The sequence below is a fragment of the Mus pahari genome, chromosome 20 (genome assembly GCF_900095145.1).
Source record: "Mus pahari chromosome 20, PAHARI_EIJ_v1.1, whole genome shotgun sequence".
Classification (NCBI taxonomy): domain Eukaryota; kingdom Metazoa; phylum Chordata; class Mammalia; order Rodentia; family Muridae; genus Mus; species Mus pahari.
This window is the reverse complement of record NC_034609.1, coordinates 3,426,886-3,448,609: the sequence shown is the minus strand read 5'-3', so window position 1 is coordinate 3,448,609 and position 21,724 is coordinate 3,426,886. Positions and strand designations below refer to the sequence as shown.

General features: G+C 44.0%; 1 protein-coding gene across 2 annotated transcripts in view; it reads left to right on the top strand.

Moving 5' to 3' along the window:
- Lsm6 (LSM6 homolog, U6 small nuclear RNA and mRNA degradation associated) overlaps positions 1-12,843 on the top strand; it is a 15,178-nt gene extending 2,335 nt beyond the window's left edge. Inside the window, exons 2-4 of one of the 2 annotated variants that reach the window (XM_021220433.2) lie at positions 6,407-6,511; positions 9,421-9,534; positions 11,172-12,843. In XM_021220433.2, the coding sequence (XP_021076092.1) occupies positions 6,418-6,511; positions 9,421-9,534; positions 11,172-11,206 (243 nt within the window). In that variant the 5' untranslated portion in view covers positions 6,407-6,417 and the 3' untranslated portion in view covers positions 11,207-12,843. The remainder of the gene's footprint in view (positions 1-6,406; positions 6,512-9,420; positions 9,535-11,171) is intronic. The other variant, XM_021220432.2, reaches the window with a different exon arrangement.
- The last annotated feature ends 8,881 nt before the right edge of the window (positions 12,844-21,724 follow it).

Here is a 21,724-nt window from a genome sequence, read left to right as displayed (position 1 = left end):
GCTCTTACCCACTGAGCCATCTCACCAGCCTGAGAACAGCTTGCTTTTAACCTAAGTAACCTGATTATCAGGGCACTTATGGCCAAACCTGGAAACCCAAGTTTAGTTCCTGGACTCGTGGACTCGCAAAGGTGACCTCTGACATCATCTGCAGGTGCTTCTGCCCCTGCCCCACTACATAAAACAAACAAGAAAAAAATGCAGTAAGAACCAAACACTGAGTAAGCTTCAGAAATCTGCATTTGAACAGGCTTCTTCCTAGGCTTGGGTCTGAACACCGAGTGCTTCTGTTTTCCTTTCTTGTTGTATTTAATGGTTGCTAAAAAGGAATTGCAGGTTCTTAGCTGTTGAAGTACTTGCATGATGCTTTAAGCAGCCGCGCCTGTTTAGTAGCTGTGTTTGTAGATGGGTAAAGAGGGATTGGACTCTTGATACCACCTTTGAATGCCTCTTCCACACATAGTCTGTTCAGGTACCAAGACTACTAGAGAAGTAAGATTTTTCTTGTCCCCTTGAAGTTTTAAAATCTCTTTGGAGACTGAGTCTAACATGGCTAATATATCACTGGGTGAATACAGTTTGACACACATACTGCATGTGCCCCACCCTTACCTCGTTGTTTAACTATGAAAAAAGTCGCTGTAGAGCAACCTCTTGGTGGCGTCTCACAGGAAATAGAGTGTCATGATCATGCACTTAGGAAAACAGGTCACGTACCCGGGTCTGCATAGGAGGCCGGAGAGGGTAGTGCTGCAGTTGTAGACTTGAGTGTGTCTAATTTGGAAGGAAGGATTTTTACTAGGGTGACCCTGGCAGAAGGAATTCTTTCTGTGTTTATGGTTCAAAAGTCTTATCTCTTGCTTCAGAAATTGTCAGAACTATTCCTTCTTCCTTATCCAATTTAAAAGATGAAAACTTAAAATTACTTGAGCCAAGTGATGGAAAAAATTGTGGTGTCAAGACCAATTTACTGTACAAAATGGATTTATAGGCAAGTCATTAAGTAACCGGGTGTACCAAGGAAGCCTAATGAAGACTAATGCAAAGGTTCTGGCTTCCTGCGTGATGAATAAATGGAGTTTGAGTCAACCATACTTGTTCCATATAACTTCAAAGCATCCTTTCAAACCACCGAGCAGAGAGTACGGTAGAGAACAAATGAGGGGCTTGCGTCTAGCTCCTCCTCTCATACGGCCTGAAGTCTTCTGAGCAAAGCGCCTATCTTTTTATACAGTGTAGATCGTGGGCACATGGGGAGCAGGAGTCCAGAGCCATTGCTGTGTGCTCGGCCACTGAAATAGGAAGCAGATTGCTGTGTAGGGCTTTCCTGTGCCCTCCTACCGTGGTAGCCAGCTAGCCAGCTCATAAAGATGTAGGATCGTGGGCGCAGACTGTCTGGTCCTGGCCCGACCCGCTGATGAGAGCCTTCTACTATCGGGTAATTGACCCTGGGGAGGCTGACCCAGAGGCCTTGGCCTCTCACCCAGGATCGAAGGTGGCCCTGCACCCCTACAGCACCTGTCTCCTCTGCAGGGTAGATGGTACTTTCAAAGCCAGAGACTCGGTGCTTATGTCCGACTTGGCTCAAGGGTTCAGAAACCCTCCTCTGATGTGCCCTGTCTGAGCTCCCAGTCATGCAGCCTTTGTGAGGTATGCTGCTGCTGGTGTGTTTATCTCTCTGGAGAGGAAGTGCCAGGGACCCAATCCACGTCTTCCCTGCACCTGAGGCTTAGTGAGTCCTCCATGAAGTGTGAATTGCCCTCGGAAGAGGTGGATGCTGACTGAAATACAGACCAGGCTTAACAGAGAGGAGGGGATAGTTAACAGTTTTAAAGCACTGAGTTCTGTCGAGCCTCGTTTATAGGATTTTTTTTTAACTAGTTTTTTTGTCCTAAATCATAAATGGTATAGGTAGAAGGGAAATTAATAATCCCTACATTTGGAGGTCGAAGAATGTTGCATTCCCTGGAACTAAAGTTACAAGCAGTTGTATGTCACCTAATTAAGTTCTGGGAATCAAACCTGGGTCCTCTGCAAGAGAAGTCCATATTAACCACTGAGCAATCTCTCTGATTCAATTGTAGACTTTTTAATGTATAGAAATGCACAATCAATCCACATGTAGTCAGTATGTGTGTACATATGATATGACATATAGTTTAAAAGGCCAATGTGTTTACATTCATCTTTTAACCTTACTTAAGTATCTAAATAACATTGTAAGTTAAATCTGCATCTGCTTACATTGACTTTCTCTATGGAATAGGATACTACAGGGACTTACCTTTAAATAAGTTTCCTTTTCTTCCCCCAGTAAACATGCAGTATTAAGCTGAAAAAAATTCCTACATTCACCATGAACTTTGTTTTCAATAACATGGATTTTACTTAGAATACAAGAGTGTGTATCTGTGTGGGGGTTGGCAGTGTGTGTACGCATTCCATTTGGAGGCTAGGGGTTGACTTTAATGGGCTCCACAAAACTCCTCACATGATCTGTCAGGGAAGCTGGAGCTCACTGTTTTGGCTAGGCGAGGCTAGTTAACCAAGTCCCCTGGAGCCTCCTGTTGGTGCCCCTAGTGCCAGAGTTAGTTACAGGTGTGTGTCAGGGCACCTACCTTCTAATGGTCCTGTGGATCCAAGCCCAAGCTCTCACGCTTAAACAGCAAGCCCTTACCCACCAATCCAGGTTTCCTCATTCTAGGGTTTGTTTTGGGGTTTGATTTTTAATGCAAAATAGATGCTTTTTGTATTTCTGATTGTACATGAAAGAACTGGAGTCGTGAGATTTGGCCTCTGGTTGGACTCGAGGACTCGGGGCCTTCAAAGTTAAAAGTGTCTCTAGCAGTGTTTAGCTGTAGAACAACACAAATGTGTAGCTTGGAGATGAACAGGAAGATTTGTTGATAGTAAACTCATGAAAAAGTACTGAATCTGTTACAGTAGTTACCATTTTCTCTTTAAACTCAAGACAACATAAATAAAATTGTTGTGTGGTCAGAGTCTTGGATAACAGCAGTTGTAATTTCAGCTATTTATTAAGATTGTGGAGCTAAAAACATGAACTGGCAGCTCAGTGGAAACATTGAAATTTGCTGAGCAAAATAATCAGTTGATGAATTTCTTTTTTTAATCTTTGAAGCCTTGAGGATATCAACTGTGAATGGTCCAGTATAACCTGAGTACTTGACTTCTTGGGTAAAGAGAATTGTTTTCCTTAGATTATTGTCCCTTTAATTTGTTCATGCCTCTTAACAGAGTGCTTAACTTCTGGATTCTAAGTTCCTCAGGTAAAACTCTGGCATATATCTTTACATTGCCTTGCACAGTGTTCAACACTTTTGTTGAACTGATGAAAAATCTGCCACGTGGCATTCCAGCTTCACCAAGTGGCCACCCTGCATGCATGGGACTGGAGAGCATCTTCACAGCATTGAGTGGACGGACACACTGGGGGTGAAGTCAACGGTGCTATCTATAGAAGAGCATGTAGTTTTATTGAAAACAAAAATGTAGAATTGGAGGAGCAGTGAGTCTTTAAAATAATATGTCTATACCAACTTTTAAGTCTCATGATACATGGCAATTACATAAGAGTTGTCACTGAACTTCACTGAAACAAAAACCAGTTTCTAGTCTCTATATAATTTTTGCTTGAGTGACTAGTATTTTTCTTTAATTATTGAATGTTTTTGAGAGGTAGCTAGTGCACAACAAGTAAAGTTTGTAAGATATGATGGCCAACTTTGATATTCCTGGTCCAGTAACTTTGGGTATGCAGTGTTGTTCTGTGTTTCAGACTCTCAGAAATGAATTTTCAAGACTTTCCCCTTGTTTCTCAGAGCACTCCTGCCGTAATTGTAACTGAACAATTCAGAATCTAACCTAACTATCTGGCTTTCAGTGTGTGTTGAGCTACCTATAGACTAAGGATAAAGCAGTACCTGCTAGGGCTAGGGAGGTGACTGTCAGAAAAGGGTTTGCTGAGCAAGCGTAAGGACTTCAGGTGCCCTGGACCCTTGTAAAAAGCCTGGTGTGACAGTATGCCTGTCTTAGTTAGGATGTCATTGCTGTGAGGAGACACCATAACCAAGGTGACTCTTACCAAAGAAAACATTTCATTAGAACTGGCTTAGGTTTCTGAGGTCCATTATCCGGCAGGAAGCATGGCAGCATCCAGGCAGATACAGTGATGGAGGAGCAGAGTTCTGCATCTTGATCTGCAGATAGCCAGGAGATTAGATGTGTTTCACATAAGACCTCAAACCCTCCTCCCCAAGTGACACACTTCCTCTAACAAGGCCACACCTCCTAATAGTACCACTTGCTGTGGCCAAGCATTCAAACACAGGAGTCTATTCAAACCATCCAGAGCCCTATAATTCTAGCACTGGAGAACAGAGACAGGCAGGCAAGGGCGCTGGAGTGGCTCCTTGGCCAGCCAATCTAGCCAAACCAGTAAGCTTTTGGTTCCATGAAAAAACCCTGAATCTAATAGAAGAGAACGTGGGAGAAAGCCTCAAACACATGGGCACAGGGGAAACATTCCTAAACAGAACACCAGTGGCTTATGCTCTAAGATCAAGAATTGACAAATGGGACCTCATAAAATTGCAAAGCAATAGGACAAAATGGCAACCAACAGATTGGGAAAAGATCTTTACCAACCCTACATATCCGATAGAGGGCTAATATCCAATATATACAAAGAACTCAAGAAGTTAGACTCCAGAGAACCAAATAATCCTATTAAAAAGTGGGGAACAGGGCTGGAGAGATGGCTCAGAGGTTAATAGCACTGACTGCTTTTAACAGAAAACCTGAGTTCAATTCCCAGCAACCACATGGTGGCTCACAACCATCTGTAATGGGATCCGATGCCCTCTTCTGGTGTGTGTCTGAAGACAGCTGCAGTGTACTCATATAAATAAACAATAAATTAAAAAAAAAAATGGGGAACAGAGCTAAACCGAAAATTCTCAACTGAGGAGGTCCCGGGGACTAGACCATCAACCAAAGAGTACACATGGAGGGACCCATGGCTCCAGCCTCATATGTCGCAGAGGATGGCCTTGTTGGACATCAGTGGGAAGAGTGGTCTGTGTGTTCCCGCGTGCGCAGAAACACTCTGGACTGGGTTCGTACTGAAGGGCTTGAACATCCTAAAAGAGAATAGGCTGCGAAAGGAAAATGAATGCCCTGTCAATTCTCTGATCAGAGCTCCCCAGTTTTAATAATTGGACTTGCTTAAGTACAAGGAAAGATTCCCAGCCCGCCTTTGAGTCTCTTTGAAGCTGCCATGGGCGGTCCAATGGTAGGTGGGTCCAAGGATCTAGGCGGTCCGAATGATAGTGGGCGGTGACAACGTAGGCGGGTCCAAAGGATGCTGCATTCTGGGAGATCTGGGGAGGTCCTCTCCGTAGCAATTCTTTGCGCCTGTAGGGGGCGCAATATAATGTTTAGAGGGAGAGTGATTAGTGGAGGCGGGAGACCCCCAACAGTGGTCCTTGGGCCTGAGGGTGTTTGATGCCCGTATAGGGGCATGCCAAGACAGGGAAGACAGGAATGGGTGGGTGGGAGAGCACCCTCATAGAGGCAGGGGGAGGGAAGTGGGATACGGGGTTTCTGAAAGGGAAACCTGGAAGGGGAAGACATTTGAAATGTAAATAAAGAAACTATCCGGTAAGAAAAGAAAAGAAAAACCCTGTCTCCAAACAATTGGGTGGATAGAGGCTGAGGAAGACTCCGCAGCAGCCCCTGGCTGCCACACTCGTGTGGAAGTGGCACTTTTGCACACACCAGTAACTGCCTCATTGTAGTGAAGTTTAAGTGAATCCATACACGTAAAGGACTTAGGTACAGTATGTCTATATTCACTTTTTAGGTTTCAATTAGGATTTTTCAGAGAAATGTTTAGATGTCACTTGTTGATGAGTGGGCCTGCTTTGTTGGCTCGAAGTTGAATTTAACTTAAATATTCTGTCATATTTTTGTTTCACCACAATTTGCTACAAGTTATTTAATATTTCTATTCTGTTTTTATCAGTAAAATGGGCATGTTACACCTTCTCCCAGCGTCCTAACGTGTGGCATTTATAGATGTCAGTACAGTTGTTAGCAGAGAACAAGTGTTCATTAACTGTGCTGGAGTGGTGGCAGCTGTAAGGGTGTTATGTGTGTGACACATTAGGACAGGTGGTTAGGATACCTGCTCTGTAAACAGCTCTAAGACTGTACCTGGGCTGCTAGGGCTGTGTGGGGTGATGGGTGTGAGACAGAGAGAGATCCTCAAGTCTTCAAGCTTCATTCCTTACAGATATGTTAAAGGCCCAAGAGTTTTGTTTTGCTTTTTGGTGAATAATTAACTTTAGTGTGTACATGTATTGCTCTTTCTGTTTCTGGTCAGGATTGTTAAACATGAGCCTGCGGAAGCAAACCCCTAGTGACTTCTTAAAGCAGATCATCGGGCGGCCAGTTGTGGTGAAATTAAATTCTGGAGTGGATTATCGAGGTAGGATTTTCATGTTTGATCATAGCTGGTATAACCAAAATAAGAAAATGTGACTAACCTCTTAAATGTGCCCAACAGACCAGAAACATTGTTCAATGACAGGTTTTTGTTTGTTTTTTGTTTATTTGTTGTTTTATCTTCTGCCTCTGAGGCGGTTCTGTGTTGTTGTTGTTGTTGTTGTTGTTGTTGTTGTTGTTTGCGGTTGCTCTTACAGTAAAATGTCTGCCTGTGGTTGCTTCTGACTTGCAGTGTTTGTGAATTCTGTCTCCTGTCTGTTCTGAGGTCTGATCTGCCTGAGTTCCCTGATGGTAGTAGCTAGGGAGTCACTGGGAACTCCGCGGTGCAGACCTGGGGAGGATGCCTGGGTGCGGCAGCATTTGTTTTGGCAGAAGAGTTCACGATTGGCAAACTTATTTAGCCAGAGTCATTTCACAGTGTGACCTTCATAGTCATGTAATGAAGTAGCCAAAGATGCTTCTCTGTTCCTGCAGAGAATCCTTTTTAAGGAGCTCTGGATGGTGTCTTGTGATCCCAGCACTGGTGAAGATTCAGAGTTTGAGGATAATTTCAGCTACATCTGATTTTGAGGCAAGCCTGGGCTAAATAGGACCCTATCTCAAAGCAGAAACAGGCAACGTGAAAGGAAATGAAGAATACTGAAGACAAGGCAGATGCCACTGAAGGTGGACATATGTGTTGTAGGGTTAGAGCTACGTCTCAGCAACTCCTAAGTAGTTCTGGGAAATGACATCAAATTCTGTTTAAAAGAATGGCATTCCTACTCTTCTCAAATTGAGATGTGCTAAGCTGCTTAGGCTGTTTCCCAGTGAGATGACTAATTCAGCAGAGTCGTGTCGCTGTCTCTTGGTCTCTTCTAAAGTTCATTAAGGCTTTTCCTTTTCCCACACTGACTTGTGTGCTAAGTACTTTAATACATTGTCACTTTGTTCTCCATAAACTCTGAAATTTTGTGGTTGTTCTCACTAGGAGGTGAGGAGCTAGGACTTACTGAAGCTTGACTGGAAAACTTTGTTAAGAAATTGCTGACTCAGCAGATAAGAGCCCTGGCTGCTCTTGCAGAGGACCCAGATTCAGTTCCCACCACCCACGAGGCATCTCACAACCATCTCTAACTCCAGTTCCAAGGGATCCGATGCCTCTTCTGACCTCTGGAGGCACAAGACAATGCACATGCAGGGGAAACGCACATATAAAATGAAAATATTTAGTAACCCACTAAGTTGTAGCACAACGTATAGTAGTTCTAGTAGGAGGGTTCCATCCCCAGCACTGCCAAAATGAAGGGAAGGGGCTAGAGAAATGGCTCTGCAGTTAGGAGTGCATAATGCTCCCCGAGAGGACCTGAGTTCTATTGCTGGTGCTAACATTGGGCAACTCCCAGCCTCCTGTAACTACAGCTCCAACCTCTGGCCTCTGAGGACACCTATACTCATGTGCATGTACCTACACCCATACACACCATCAAAAGTAAAATGAAATCTTTAAAAACATAGAGGGGGGAATCACTTTGTTTTAGTCTTAGGTTTTTGACATAAATAGCCGGTTGCCAATGTTTTGTGTGTAAACGTTTGATTGCTTGCTTTTGAGTCAGGGTCTTCCTATGATAGCCAGCTATCTTCAAGCCCTTTTTCTTTCCGCTTATTCCCTCCCAGTCCCAATTCACTAACAGTGAATAATAGTGATGTTACATTTTGAATGACCCTGTTGTCTAATTCCATATCATACAGTGGAAGTTTCCTACTAGTGTCTGAATGTGCTTTCAATGTAGCATAGTAGAGAAGAAGCAAGCTGTGAAACTGTCTTAAGCTTTCTTTGGCTAGGAAGTTATTGTTCTTGATAGTTGACAGTCCAGTCTGATTCTTTGAAAGTTTACCCCTTCTCATAGAATTCTGTTCGGTTAATGTCTTGTGCTCAGATTACACACACACAGTTTTGAAAAGAAACCTCTGTCTAGAGGATAATGGGGCAGAAGCAGAGAGCGAGGAGCATGTTAATGAAGTGAAGATTTTAAATGGGACTATTGACTTAGTTAATTGAATTGAATCTGTAGTGTGTTTTTATTCTTAAAAAATATCATTTTTGCTTAGAGACTGAGAATTAGAAGCTTACTAGTTTCATCTTTTGAAAAAAGTCTTCTGGTCGGACTTTAGAAATGTATGCCTTCTTAACACAAATAACAGTTCACCCAAACTGCTTTCCTTGAAAGCTCCCTGGCACGTTTGTAGCTGGTTTTCTCTATTAGTTTTGATTTTAAAAATAGTCCAACTCTGACAAAACAGAATGCAGTGTGTTGTAATGCAATATGTTGCTCTCTGTTCCCAAGCTGCTCCTCACTGAGAGTCACAGCTTTGAGATGTTCTTTCAGGAGCACCTGCTGTCTATTATCTTAACAGATTGTAGACTTCCTCTTCACCCCGGGTCCATTCATCTGCTGCAGTAGATGTTGTGAAAGACTGAGATAAATCTGCCAGATCCGTATTTCACCGAGCGAGCGGCTAAAGTAACAAATGTCACCTCGATGGAGGCTCATTTGTCCCTGCATAGTTGCCATGTCTGTCCCTGGCTCCCATAGAAGGGCATTTTGGTTGGAATATTCTAATGCTTATACTTTTGTGAAGGCTTTCAAAGTTGCTGTGGTGACCACACATCCCAGGAGGGAGTGACAGTTGGCTGCCTGTCCTGTAGTGGATGCACGACCCCTCTCATGCTTTGCCCGCCCAGCCTTCATTCACAGTAGCACCAAGGAAAGGCGCCTTTTGTGTTTATGTCTATTGAGTTTTGTTTACAGTGTGAATTTTTATATTATGTGTCTGAAGGCTAATGAATAAAGTGATTGTCAGTTCTAAGATATAGCCTGTAATTTTGAATTCCGTCTTACTTTTCTCCAGGGGTCCTGGCCTGCCTGGATGGCTACATGAATATAGCCCTGGAACAGACAGAGGAGTATGTAAATGGACAGCTGAAGAATAAGTACGGAGATGCGTTCATCCGAGGAAACAATGGTAAGAGCTTCCCCCGCCATTGAGTGTTCAGAATAGGCCGTTCCTGCATGTAATTGAGAGCAGTGGGGGTGTCTAAGTGTTAAGGCTCTCTTTACTTTTGCCTGTTTGTTGTGCTTTAGGTCTTTAGTATAAACCAGGTCTGTTTGTGAGTGGAAAGAGAATTTTCCATGGAAGTTTGGAACTAGAAGTTCTCTTTCTTAGTTGCTGAGGGGAATTGGTATACTAAGCAGGCCCCTGTTACCTTAAACAACCACATACTATACTCTTGCAGTGCCGTGTGGGAATGGAAGCCATCCTGTGCCACACGAACACGCTGACATTTAGCCTGTCCTTTGTCCTTTTTCTATTCGAGATTTAGGTACCTTTTGTGGGGCTTTGTACCTTTCCGCTTGTCAGAAGTAGGACAGAAGGCATGGCTCTCAAGTTCTCTTCTTTAAAGCCTTAAAAGTTAGGTCTTGTTAGGAATTAAATATCCTGACCTTTGGCCTCCTCCTTTTGCTTGGAAATGTTATGATCTTGTCTCCCCTCAAAGCAGCTGGTAGTAGCCCCCATAGCAGGAGCCATTCCTACATTGACATCCACCTAGCCTGTCTAGTTTCCCAGGCAGTGGCTTTCCTCATATTCTGATGGTTCCTGCACTTTACTGCTGTACTCAGTAACAGTTGTCGTTATTCCCACTATTTGTAGTTGAGTCTTAAAGAGGTTCCTGGTTCACTTGATTGAAGTCTGTGCTGGGCTCTTTGAGGAAACATCTACTGTTCACTTTGAACAAGCTTGTCAGTATCTGAAGATGTGTGGGATGGGAGGGGGTACACCCTAGGTGACAGCCTGACCAGTGGCCCCTTTTGTCCTATCTCTGGGCAGCACACATTCCACTGTGCTAAGAATGACTGGCAAAAATACATGTTGGATGACACCAAAGGTTTATACTAATCTCAGAATAAGGACTTTGCTTTCTTAAAAATGTCTTCTCATTTTTTTCCTCCTATGGAAATTATCAGAGTAAACCAATAGTTTATACTGGCGAGGGGAGATAAATGAAAATAATGCCATTTCTTTCTTTTACATTTTTTTCATGTGTATGAGTGTTTGTCTGCATGTCTGTAAGTACATCATATGCGTACCTGATAGTTGAGTCACACAAGGTCACTAGACCCCCTGGAACTAGACTCATAGTTGGTTGTGAACTGCTTCATAGGTATTGGGGACCCAGCACTGTTGCTCTGTAACATCTGCGAGTTACATCTGCTCTTAAGTGATGAGCTGTCTCTCCAGACACCAGACACGTGTGCTAGTCATTCTGAATGGGAGACCTAACCTAAAAGATTTCGCTGATTCGCCCTTCTCAAAACTTGTGATATAGCTGTTTACCAACCATTCTTAAATTTTAGGCACTTTCACTTTTCTAATTCCCGGTCATAACTTGTAAAGTCAGTAACATGCATAGATAAGACTAGTTATAATCAGGTAAGATGTCAAAGCCCAGTCTAGACTCAAAGCTCGTTTTATAGTAACCTTCATTGCATGGTATAAACAGTCTTTTAAAGTGTTGGAGGTGCAGGCCAGGACCCAGGAGCCTTTAAAACTGAACTGATGCCGTGCCTCTCGAGTGACTGCTCATTCTCTTGTCTTTCCAGTGCTGTACATAAGTACACAGAAGAGGCGGATGTGAAGACACCCAGAGGCACTGCTCTTCAGAGATGGATAGATGAAGTGGCTTTGGTTCTCTTATGATCTTAGTTGGCCCGTTTTCATGATGGTTGGTGGGGTTTGTTTTGCTTTTTTAATTGACATTGGAATAAAATAGAGGTATTACATTTCAGATTGATCTTAAGTTTTTCACATTTATGTCTCATTCTTTATCATTTCTGCCCATACAGAATGCTAAAATTAAAACAGTTTGTTTCTCCAGGATTATTTTATCTAAGGTTCCTGCAGTATCACTCCATTGGTTGATCATGTATTCAGCTGACTAAGGGGTACATCCCTGAACCTGTGACCAAGCATTCTGGAGGCATCCTTTGTCTCTTTCTCTACTCGCCAGCCATACCATTTAAAGCAGGTAGATGAGCCTTGGGCTGTAAAGGGACAAGGGGTCAGAAAATCAGCTGTTGATTTAGTCACCTAGTGGTGGTATCTCCACAAAAGAGTGCAACTGTAGATTCAGGAACTGGAAAGGTCAGCCACATCAGGTGAGACACTGCCTGGAATCCTCCTGTGCAGTTAGACTCTTCATGTTAACTTGCTCCCTGTTGAGAGTGGTGCAGTGGCTGGTTTCTCCAGTCAGGGAGGAGCTCTGTTGTTCCTGAGAAACTGGCTGTGGTTGAGATGGTCCAAGACCTGAGTGCCCAGACTCAGTCTCCAGGCACTGAGCTTCAGCTGGGAGAGAGTTTCTCCTGCTTTTTGCTTGAGCAAGTGGCCTTGGGGAAAGGGTTATATTCTTGCAAAATGTCACTTGGCCTTCAGGTCATGTGACTCCCGCTGAGTGGGCTTGTGCTGTCTGTAGACTGTTTGCGTGCTTTGGTTGCATGGACGCTAGGGCTTTCCTTATCCCTCCTTCAATCTAAACAGGATCCCTGTTTCAGGAGGTGCACAGTTTTGGAGCAGTTGCCTGGCTGAAGGAAGTGGGGGCAGATGAGAAGCTAAGGAGGGAGGGTGTGCTTTCTGGAGAGGTGTATATATGACATTTGTCTCATTTAAATAGTAATCAGAAACAATTAATAACTCAGGAATGAGGAGTAAGGTTTGATGGTGTGCACACTGAAAATAAAACACTTTATCCTAAGCTTCAGTAATTCATCACTTCCTGACAGGGGCTTGAAAAGGAACCAGTGTGTAAGCACAAATCACCAATTTGCTCTTTTATAAATGGCTTCTTCAAAGGAGAAAACGGATGTCTCTCGGAGAGAAGCACACATGTTCTCATTTGTTTTTTAGAGAGTGTGAGGCTGCCAGGTTACTGTATCCCTTCATTCGCTCCCTCAGCTGCCCTGAAAGCAGTTCTGCTGTTATCTCCCACCAGTCCGTAACATCCCAGCTCTGCTCATTTCTCCCCTGACCTCCCCTCCAGCATGCAGGTCTTTATTTCCCTCTTGCCATTTCTAGCTTAATAGCTCTACTGCAGAATATTGTTTTCATCCGTGGAACCGCTTTTAATCAAGATGGACTTTGGGAAATGCTACCATTTTTATGGTAATAAAGAACCATATTATGCATCTGGAGCAGCACGTGTTGTCCCCTGTGCATACCTTCTTGTGATAGAATTCTGAAACAAATTGTAAGTGGTAAAATTACTTTTTCTTAACTGTAGTCTTCTCATGGTCTGTGAATGGTTTTCAGTTGGATGGTAGCAAAGACAATTGTTGTAGGGTAAAATTTTTCACTTGAGTAAATACATTTTCCGTGTCCCTATGCCCCCAACCACAGTTGCCACCATCTTTTTCTTGGGCCGTGACAAAACAGAATGTCTAGCAGGAAACAGAACTTGTGCTTGCTTTCCAGATTATCTGTCTTCACATTTTGTTTTGGTCTGTGAGCTATTCCTTGGCTAATCTTGCAGGCTGAATCAATTCTTACTTCAAAAGTGTTTATCCCAAACAGAGCAGTAGACGAGTACAAATACAGATGGCGGCCATGTGGTCTGAACCATGTTCCCCCTCAGCCTGCAGACAGGGTTCACATCTTGAGCATCGTGTTTGAGGCCATATGTAATGCATGGGAGGAGTTCCTAATGATGTGACAGATAGTAACAAATGCTTAAGGGATTTCCTCAAGGTTGGGAACAGCAGCATTGACTTAAGTGTGAGCCGAATCACCCTGGAGGCTACAGTCGGCTTCATTAGAAACAAGCACTGTGGGAAAACTGTCTTTGATATTCACAGTGCCTCTTGGATGACAGCATTCTAGGCCAAGGAGCCAGTCTGTCCCTCACTGCAGATTAACACACAGGCCCATCTTTACAGTGACTTTGGTTTAAGAGAAAATGGTGCTCCAGTGTATTGGCTCGTTCCTGTTGTGGAAAGATCTCAACCATGCTGTGACCTTGGAGTTCTCATAGCCAATCTATGGTTGTCAAGTTTTGTTTGTTTTTCCTGCCCCCAAACGAATTATTGGTGAAAAGAAGACAACTGCAGTTTTCCTCATGACCTTCAAGGGGCTGTGCTCTGCATCAGCTAGCTGCCTGTTCTAATAAGCTGGCTTCTGAGAGTACAAGGCTAGGTGTGCTCTGATCTGAATATCCAGCAGGGGGTTTAAGCCCAGGAGCTACTGCCTTGTCTACTGTATCGGGCAAAGCAGTCATGAGTGAGTGTTTTCATTGACCAACCATTTGTGACTCCACTAAAGTCTTGCCTAAAGGACAGGATGGACAGTATGCACCTCCTAAATACTAGGGCAAGAGACAGCCTCAAGTGATGCTTGCTTTGTCCCTCTGCTTGCTTATTGTCTTAGTTGTTACTGCTGTGAACAGACACCATGACCAAGGCAACTCTTATAAGGACCACATTTCATTGGGGCTGGCTTACAGGTTCAGAGGTTCAGTTCATTATCATCAAGGTGGGAACATGTCAGCATCCAGGCAGGCATGGTCCAGGAGGAGTTGAGAGTTCTACATCTTCATCTGAATGCCACTAGGAGAAGATTGGCTTCCAGGCAGCTAGGACAAGGGTCTTAAAGCCCACACCCTCAGCAACACACGTCCAAAGAAGTGCCACTCTGGGCCAAACATTCAAGCCACCACATTTACTTTCTTGAAAAGTTAGATGAGCTAACTAGGGAGGGGAGTTGGAAGAAATGATGTTGATGATCAGCGCCTACTGAATGGCAGCTGTGGGCAGGATCTATTTGTTACCCTAAATGAATAAATGAGACACTACCCCTGTTCATGATAGGAATTCACTTGCAAGTCTGGCGATTTATAGGAGAAGGTTCGTGACACTTGTCTTTTTAGATGGCACAGGATTTTGGAAATAATTCATAAATGCATTTGATGTCTCCGCTATGTTCATACCTTAAAATTTCAGATAAACTTGGAACTGGAAAACCTTGAGATCTGATTATTCTCATCTATGCACTGTTCATGGGTCTGTTGGTTTCCTGTTTTTACACATGTTTATCTATCCAACAAAAGCCAGATTTTCTGATTTAACTAAATTGTCATGCTATCTCTGCCCCCACCCCATTACACTCCAGTTTGAATGCTGTCATCTGCAGTATTGAAGGATTTATTTTCTTGGTAGTAGTTTGAAGTCTGTAGAGCAGACAGAAATGTAAACATATTTTAGAACTTTATAAAATCATTCAACATTTGAACAATTGAGATAGAGCAGTTTTCAAGGCCTACTTTACAAAACTGGTCTAGTCCACGTGGACTCTGTTTATTCCAAGCCTTCTAATGGAAATGATCCTGGTCATACACACACACACACACACACACACACACTGGGTTAAAGGAGGACTCGGTTTGTGAAAGCCTGCGTAAAATAATTTCAGAGAAACGGGTTTATTACCACAAACTGCATATGTTAGTCCAAACACTATTCAGTGTTTCTGTCAGAAGCCCTATTGGAATTAGAACAAAAAGGAAAAGCGAGGAATTTGTTGTGTACTACTAAGTGGCCAGACAGAACAGTCCCCCTTCTGACTGGTGTCTTAGAGACAGTCTCCAAATCCTAAAGGTTTAAAACCAGTAACTCTGACGTTACAGGAGCCTATAGGTAAAGCTCTACTGTGGACACAGGGGAGAGTATTAAGAATTAGTCCCTAGCTGGGCGTGGTGGCGCACGCCTTCAATTCCAGCACTTGGGAGGCAGAGGCAGGAGGATTTCTGAGTTCAAGGCTAGCCTGGTCTACAGAGTGAGTTCAGGACAGCCAGGGCTACACAGAGAAACCCTGTCTCGAAAAACAAAAATAAAAACAAAAAACAAAACAAAAACCCAAAGCCTCCTTCCCTAGCTCTTGTGTTTTGCTTAGATTTGATGTCTCTCACTTCTACTTCATATCAGCCAAGCAAGTTGCATGGCCATGATTTAAGTTTTTCCAGAAAAATAAAATCCTTTCATGGACATAGAAAACCAAAAATCCTGGCAGAGACTGGTTAAACTTTGTGTCAATCATGCTTCTCCATAGAGACAGAGGATGATGTGTATGCAAAGAGAGGCAGGGGAAGGAATTGACACTCCTGCACTGGCAGGCTAGCCCTGCTGCAGAAGAGCTGCAGTTTGAACCTGGAGTTGTTCTGTTACCCCCCTTCCTCTAAGGTCAGTCTTATTAAAGCCTTCAGCTGGTTGGATAAGGCCAGTGGCAAGGTGAAGATAGGTACGCTGCTTAGTTCAATCTTTTACTAAAGTGCTAATCTCATTACAAAATACTTAACAGACAAGATAGTGTTTGACCACATCTATGGTTATTGTAGTCCAACCCATTTGTCACAAACTCAGCCATGCGATAACTATCCTTTGCATTATCGATGTCCTTAACAGCCCTCTATGAAGTGTATAGAAGCAGAGTGCAGTGAGATTTTTTATTGCATTGAAAAGGGAATCTATTAAGACTGAGTTCACAAGACCCGTGTCCCTAATGTCTTATTCAGTTAATCAGACCAAAGACAAATAGTGGCGACTCTATCGTGACTTAAGAAGCTGGGTCTGTCTGGGTGGATTGTTTCATGCCAGGTTGACTTGTAGGATTCCCAGCTAATATATTTTTAGATTTCAGTGGAAATATTGAAAGTGATAACAGCAAAGCCAATATATCTTCTACCCATACTGTAGGTGGATGACAATGGAGCTTTTAGTCTGCATCACAGCATGTCTTGTGAAATGTTTCAAAGCTATGGATCGTGTAACATCAGAACAGTCTGCATTAGCTTTCCATGGCTTGCTTTTTTAGTGCATCCCAAACCCCTTGCATATGTCTACCTGGAAGATGAATATGCGGACTCATTCAAAATGGTGCAGCTATCAGGACTGGACCGTTTGCTTGTTCCTTCTGGCCGTGAGAGCTTTGGTGGTGTCTGCTTCAGACCCACTTGTTACGGGGATTTTGATTTCTTTAAAAACACTGAAATATAACTCTGATTTTGGTTAATCCCAGGTGTAGGATATGGGGCTGCTTCAGATCGTCCACAGCAGCTGACTGAGTTTCCTCATGCTCTAGCAGGGGTGTGATTTTGCCAGCAGCACATAGTTTCTGCAATTGTATGACATTTAGAATTCTGGGGATTTTTGAGAGGGCAAATAAATGCTAGGGCCTCGAGAGGTGTGGTGGGTTCCTCGAGAGGTGTGGTTGTTGGTTGTTGCTTGAGGCTTGATTAGTTGTGCACAAAGAAGAAATTAGATGTCCTGGCGGTAAGATCAAACTTTCTCCAAGGAACTCATACCCTAATCAGGAGGAAGTAGTCTAACATTAATGCTGCTCCCTTTCCTTTCTATCCTTTGTTCTCTCCTATCTAGTGTTAGGGGCTTGGGGTAGGGAAGAGCAGAGGCACAAAGAACCCCACAGAGAGCCAGAGCCGAGCTACACCCATTCACCATCCCCCAGCACTGGCATTGGTGCAGGTTTTTCCAGCATCTCAGAGGAGCGCCGCAGAGGAGCAACCTGGAGACCAACGCCTCTACACATACATACCCTCTGGTGTCCTTAGCAGAACTAATCCTGGTCACTAAATAAGGTCTTTTTTTAGATGAAGACACTTGAGGCACAGAGGTTAAGTTGTCGGGGTCATCTGGGGAGTCCCTGCAGTCAGAAAATCCACACTATTTGATCCACACTTGAACGCTGGGCTCCTTCAGTTCTGTCGATAAGTCCGCTTTCTTCCCTCCTATTCATGGAACAGGCAAAGTCCCAGGATGTACATGTAGGCTACCGTCTCCCTCATCCAGAAATGATACAGTGATTGGTTACTAACGCGTAACAGGGAAGAAGGTAGGCGGTTCGCAGGCTTTTACACACCAGGCCAAAGTAGAGACCTGCCCCCCTTGGCTTGTGTCAGTAGACACCATTTGTAGAGACTGTTAGTTTTTGAAATATCTACCTTTTAAAGTTTGTTCCTCTCTAAAATCTTCCTGGTTCTAGTTACTACGCAACAGTCTCCACAGCAGAAGGTGTGCGTGCGTCATCAGGCTTCCCAATACACTTGAGAACGGAGTCCGACTGTGGTCCTGTCTCCTCTGCCTCCTAAGCTTAGTTCTAGCTCCATTTGTTCTGTCAGACAGACACTTTCACTCAGATGTTTAAGGCAACTGGAGTAATTAAGTGCCTTATCTAAATCATAAATGGCCACCAAAGGCTACGTGAGAAAGGCTTGGCCACCATTGCTACTGGAAGTTATTGGGACTTTTTAGTAGGAGGTGGGGCCTAGTAAGTTTTAAGTCATTAGGATGTGATTTTGAAGGTTGTATTAGAATTACTCCCCTTCCCCTTGATTTTCTTTGCTTCTTGGCTACCATGAGGTGAGTATCTTTGCTTCCTCACATAGTCCCTGCTATGGTGCTTTGCCTCACCACAAGCCAGAACAATAGAACCACCTGATCATGGACCGGAAATGCTGAGAAAAAAATAAAAATAAGGCATCTTTACTAAGTTGCTTTTCTCAAGTGCTTTGTCATTGTGACAAAGGGCTGACTTGTACATCCTGTCCTGTGACCTCTTTACCCTGTGCCCCGACACTTTGCCATAATGCCTATGCTAAGTTTGTGCTCTTAAACCCCTGACAGCACGTTTCCAGTTCTGCATTCATCTTCAACCAGGCCAGTTTGTGTGTTTCATGATAAGTACATCTTATTTTGTGTTTTAGTTGTTTAGTTTTCTCTTTTGATCTCATATTTTTTCAACACAACACTTAAGAAACATTTAAAATAGAAAATTTTTCTTTGAAACTGATCATTTGGTAAACTGAGGAAAATTCCATGATGCCAAGAGATGTGAACAGCCCTGATCCAGTGACCTACTAATTTCCATGTGAGAAGAAAGGGTGAAACATGAACTTGGAGAAATATTTAAGGGCTGGAGGTGCAGCTCAGTTGGCTTGGTGCTAGCAACATGGCTTTGATCCCAGGAACACCAACACACACACACACACACACACACACACACACACACACACACACACACCAGAAAGGGTCAGGAGGTTCTTCTCCCCAATTAAGCTGTGCTTTTCTAAGCAAACATGTTCTGTCTCTTCAGAGAAGTGGAATTAGTTTAAGCCAGTAGGAAACCTACTGAAATGATCAAGTTAAAAGATGGAAGCTCTGTCCTTATTAAAACCCAGCGCAGACATCAATAGGAGTCCTGTTACTGCCAGCCGTTTCTTTAGGGAAACCCATGTCCTCCCCTTTTCCCCTCCGTTTTGTGGAAGAGCCCAGATGACCAGCTCTACAGCACACTGTAGTCCCCATTCCTGTCACCCACACACCTCCTGAATCACGTTCCATTCTCTAGGTTGCCTCTGTTGTAACTGTCATTTCTATTTGTTACTTCAATACTAGGGATTGAACCCAGGGCTTTGCATATATCAGGCAATAGGTAGTGGCCAAGCTATACCCCCAGCCTTGTGTTTTTGTATTATTTTTTCAAGCTAACCATTCCTTGAGCTTCCTCTGAGGGTAAGGACATATTCCCACACCATAGAGTGTTACTGAGTGGCACCTTGTGGGAGACCTGGGTGCTTTAAGGAATGACTGGGAAGTGTTTCCCGTGAGGCATGTGTATGCGAGAGTTGAGAGCACACTGCTGAGATAACAGAAGAAACACCAAGGATGCCTGCTACTGGCTCAGTGGGGGTGGCATGTTCACCTGTGAATGCTGTAGTTCAGTCAGGACGTGTTCCCCGGGGGCTCATCCATGTCAACTTGGCCTTAGCTCTTTGAAGAGGCTGTAGAACCTTTAGGAGGTAGAGGCCTGCCTAGAGGAAGGTCCCTGGGGCCAGGCCTTGGAAGTAATGGTAATAATCCAGTCTCTGCTTCCTGAGGCTGCTACAAACCTCAGACCATGCCGGTGAAGACCAGCTCCTAGTTTCTCATACCTAGGACCTAACCTTTCAGACCGAGTTCAGTGTAACTCTTCCTTTGGGTATCTTATCACTGTGATCAGAAACGCACCATACAAGAGCAAGTGACAGGAGCTGTGGAGAGGAAGTGACGCCTGTGGTGCTCATGCTTTTGGTTGTTTTAAGGTAGCAGTTTGGGTTTTGTTGGGTTTTGCTTAAGACTGTCACTATGTAGCCCCAGCTGGCCTAGAACTTGCTATGTAGACCAAGCTGACCTGAACACACAGTGATGATCCATGTGGCCTTGCTTCCTTAGTTTTGGATCAAAGGTGTGCGCCATTGTGCCTGGCAACACTATGCTTTCAGACAGGTCCTGCCCACAGAACATTTTTACTGGTAAGTCTCTAGAGCATTAAAGTAGGATAGCCTAATGTCACATCAGTGTCTCCCAGTCAGCTCCGTCCTGGTCATTCTCCTGGGCCAGCCTCTGGCACTGAGCGCATCTTTTCATCTCCAGAGCCCACTGGCTCATGGCGTAATCATGGTCTCTGTTAATCCTTAGACACCGAACAGAGTTTCTCGGCTCGGTGCAGAAAAACACAATGGAGTAGTTGTTTGCGTGACCAGATTAGTACCTGCGCACAAGAGAAACTCAAGTGTACACATGTGATAGCAGGCTTTCAGTGCGCTGCTGCACAGTCACTATCCTCACTAGCCCCTCAGTAAAGGAATAAAGGATTCCGCACATGATGGGGAACAGGCAAGCACAGAGGGCTGGGAAGAACGATGAAGAGAAGCATGCTCCCCGTGCTCCCCGTGCTCCCCGTGCTCCCCGTGCGACCTGAGTTCCACTCCCAGCACTGACAGTGGGCAGCTCACAGCTGCCTATAACTCTAGCTTCAGGGAAGCCGATACCCGCCCTCGGGCCTCTGCAGGACCTGCCTTCACATTCACAACCCCACACGCAGATACACGTAATTACAAATAAGCAAATCTTTTCCAAAGAGAGGCCAGAATAAAGGTGGTTTATTATTATTATTATTATTTTCTTTATTTACATTTCAAATGCTATCCCGAAAGTTCCCTATAACCCCCCCGCCCCTGCTCCCCATGGTGGTTTTTCTTGAAGCTATATTACACTGCCTGGGAGAACCACAACTGTTAGGTGCTGTTGAGTAGAATTCTTGGCGTGGAGGCCCAAGCAGTCTCATACACTTGTTTTCTAGTCTGGAGTATGCTGTCCTGTAGTACAAGGTGGGAAATACAATCAACTTAGTAGGCAAGAGTCTGCACTAAAAAGATTAAATAGAAAAAACCCTGTGTCAAATGGAGGAATTTTTAGTGTTTTTGTGTTAGGCTCCTATTTCAGGTGTTGGTTGAAAACTTGAAAGCTGCTGTGTGCTTTTCCACTGCTTTCTTAATAGGCACTGTGGGAAGGAAGCCTAGGGATGTCCGTTCTGTCTGTCCGTCCACCTTCCAGGAAGTTCTGCTTTTAATGTTAAACTCCCACTCGTCCTGTTGTAGCCTGAACACATCGGCCATGCCTCAACCCTGACACATGCTGGGTGTTTGATTATCGCTCAAGTCAATGTGTGTCCTTTTTAAAACTTTTGTATTTTATGTGTATGAAAGTTTGTCTGCCCTGTATGTATGTTGTCATATGTGTATACCTGATACCCATGGAGGCCAGAGAGGATATCAGATCCTCCGGAGCTGGAAGAATGTGTGTGTGTGTGTGTGTGTGTGTGTGTGTGTGTGTGTGTGTGTGTGTGCATGTGTGTACACGCACACATGTGCACATATGAGCACACATGCTCCTGTTGGGGAAGGGGGCTGTGGACAAGCTGCCACACAGATGCTAGGAACCAAATCCCAGACCTCATGAAGAGCAGCTGGTGCTTTTTAACTGCCGAGCCAGCTCTCTAGTACCCACTGTGTGTCTTTTACCTAAAGGCTGTTTCTAAAAATGAAAATATTGCCATTAATAAAACAGTAATGTTTTCCAAATATCATTATTGTAAAATCAACTTTATTTTCTTACATTGATTTACTGATGGAGCTGTAGAGTTGGCTCCATGGTCAAGCACACGGACTATTCTTACAGATTGTCTGGGCTTGACAAGACCTCAATTTGGTTCCCAGCACACACATCAGTTGGCTGGAAACCCCTGGGGAATCTGAGACCTCTGGCCTCTGCAGGGCCCA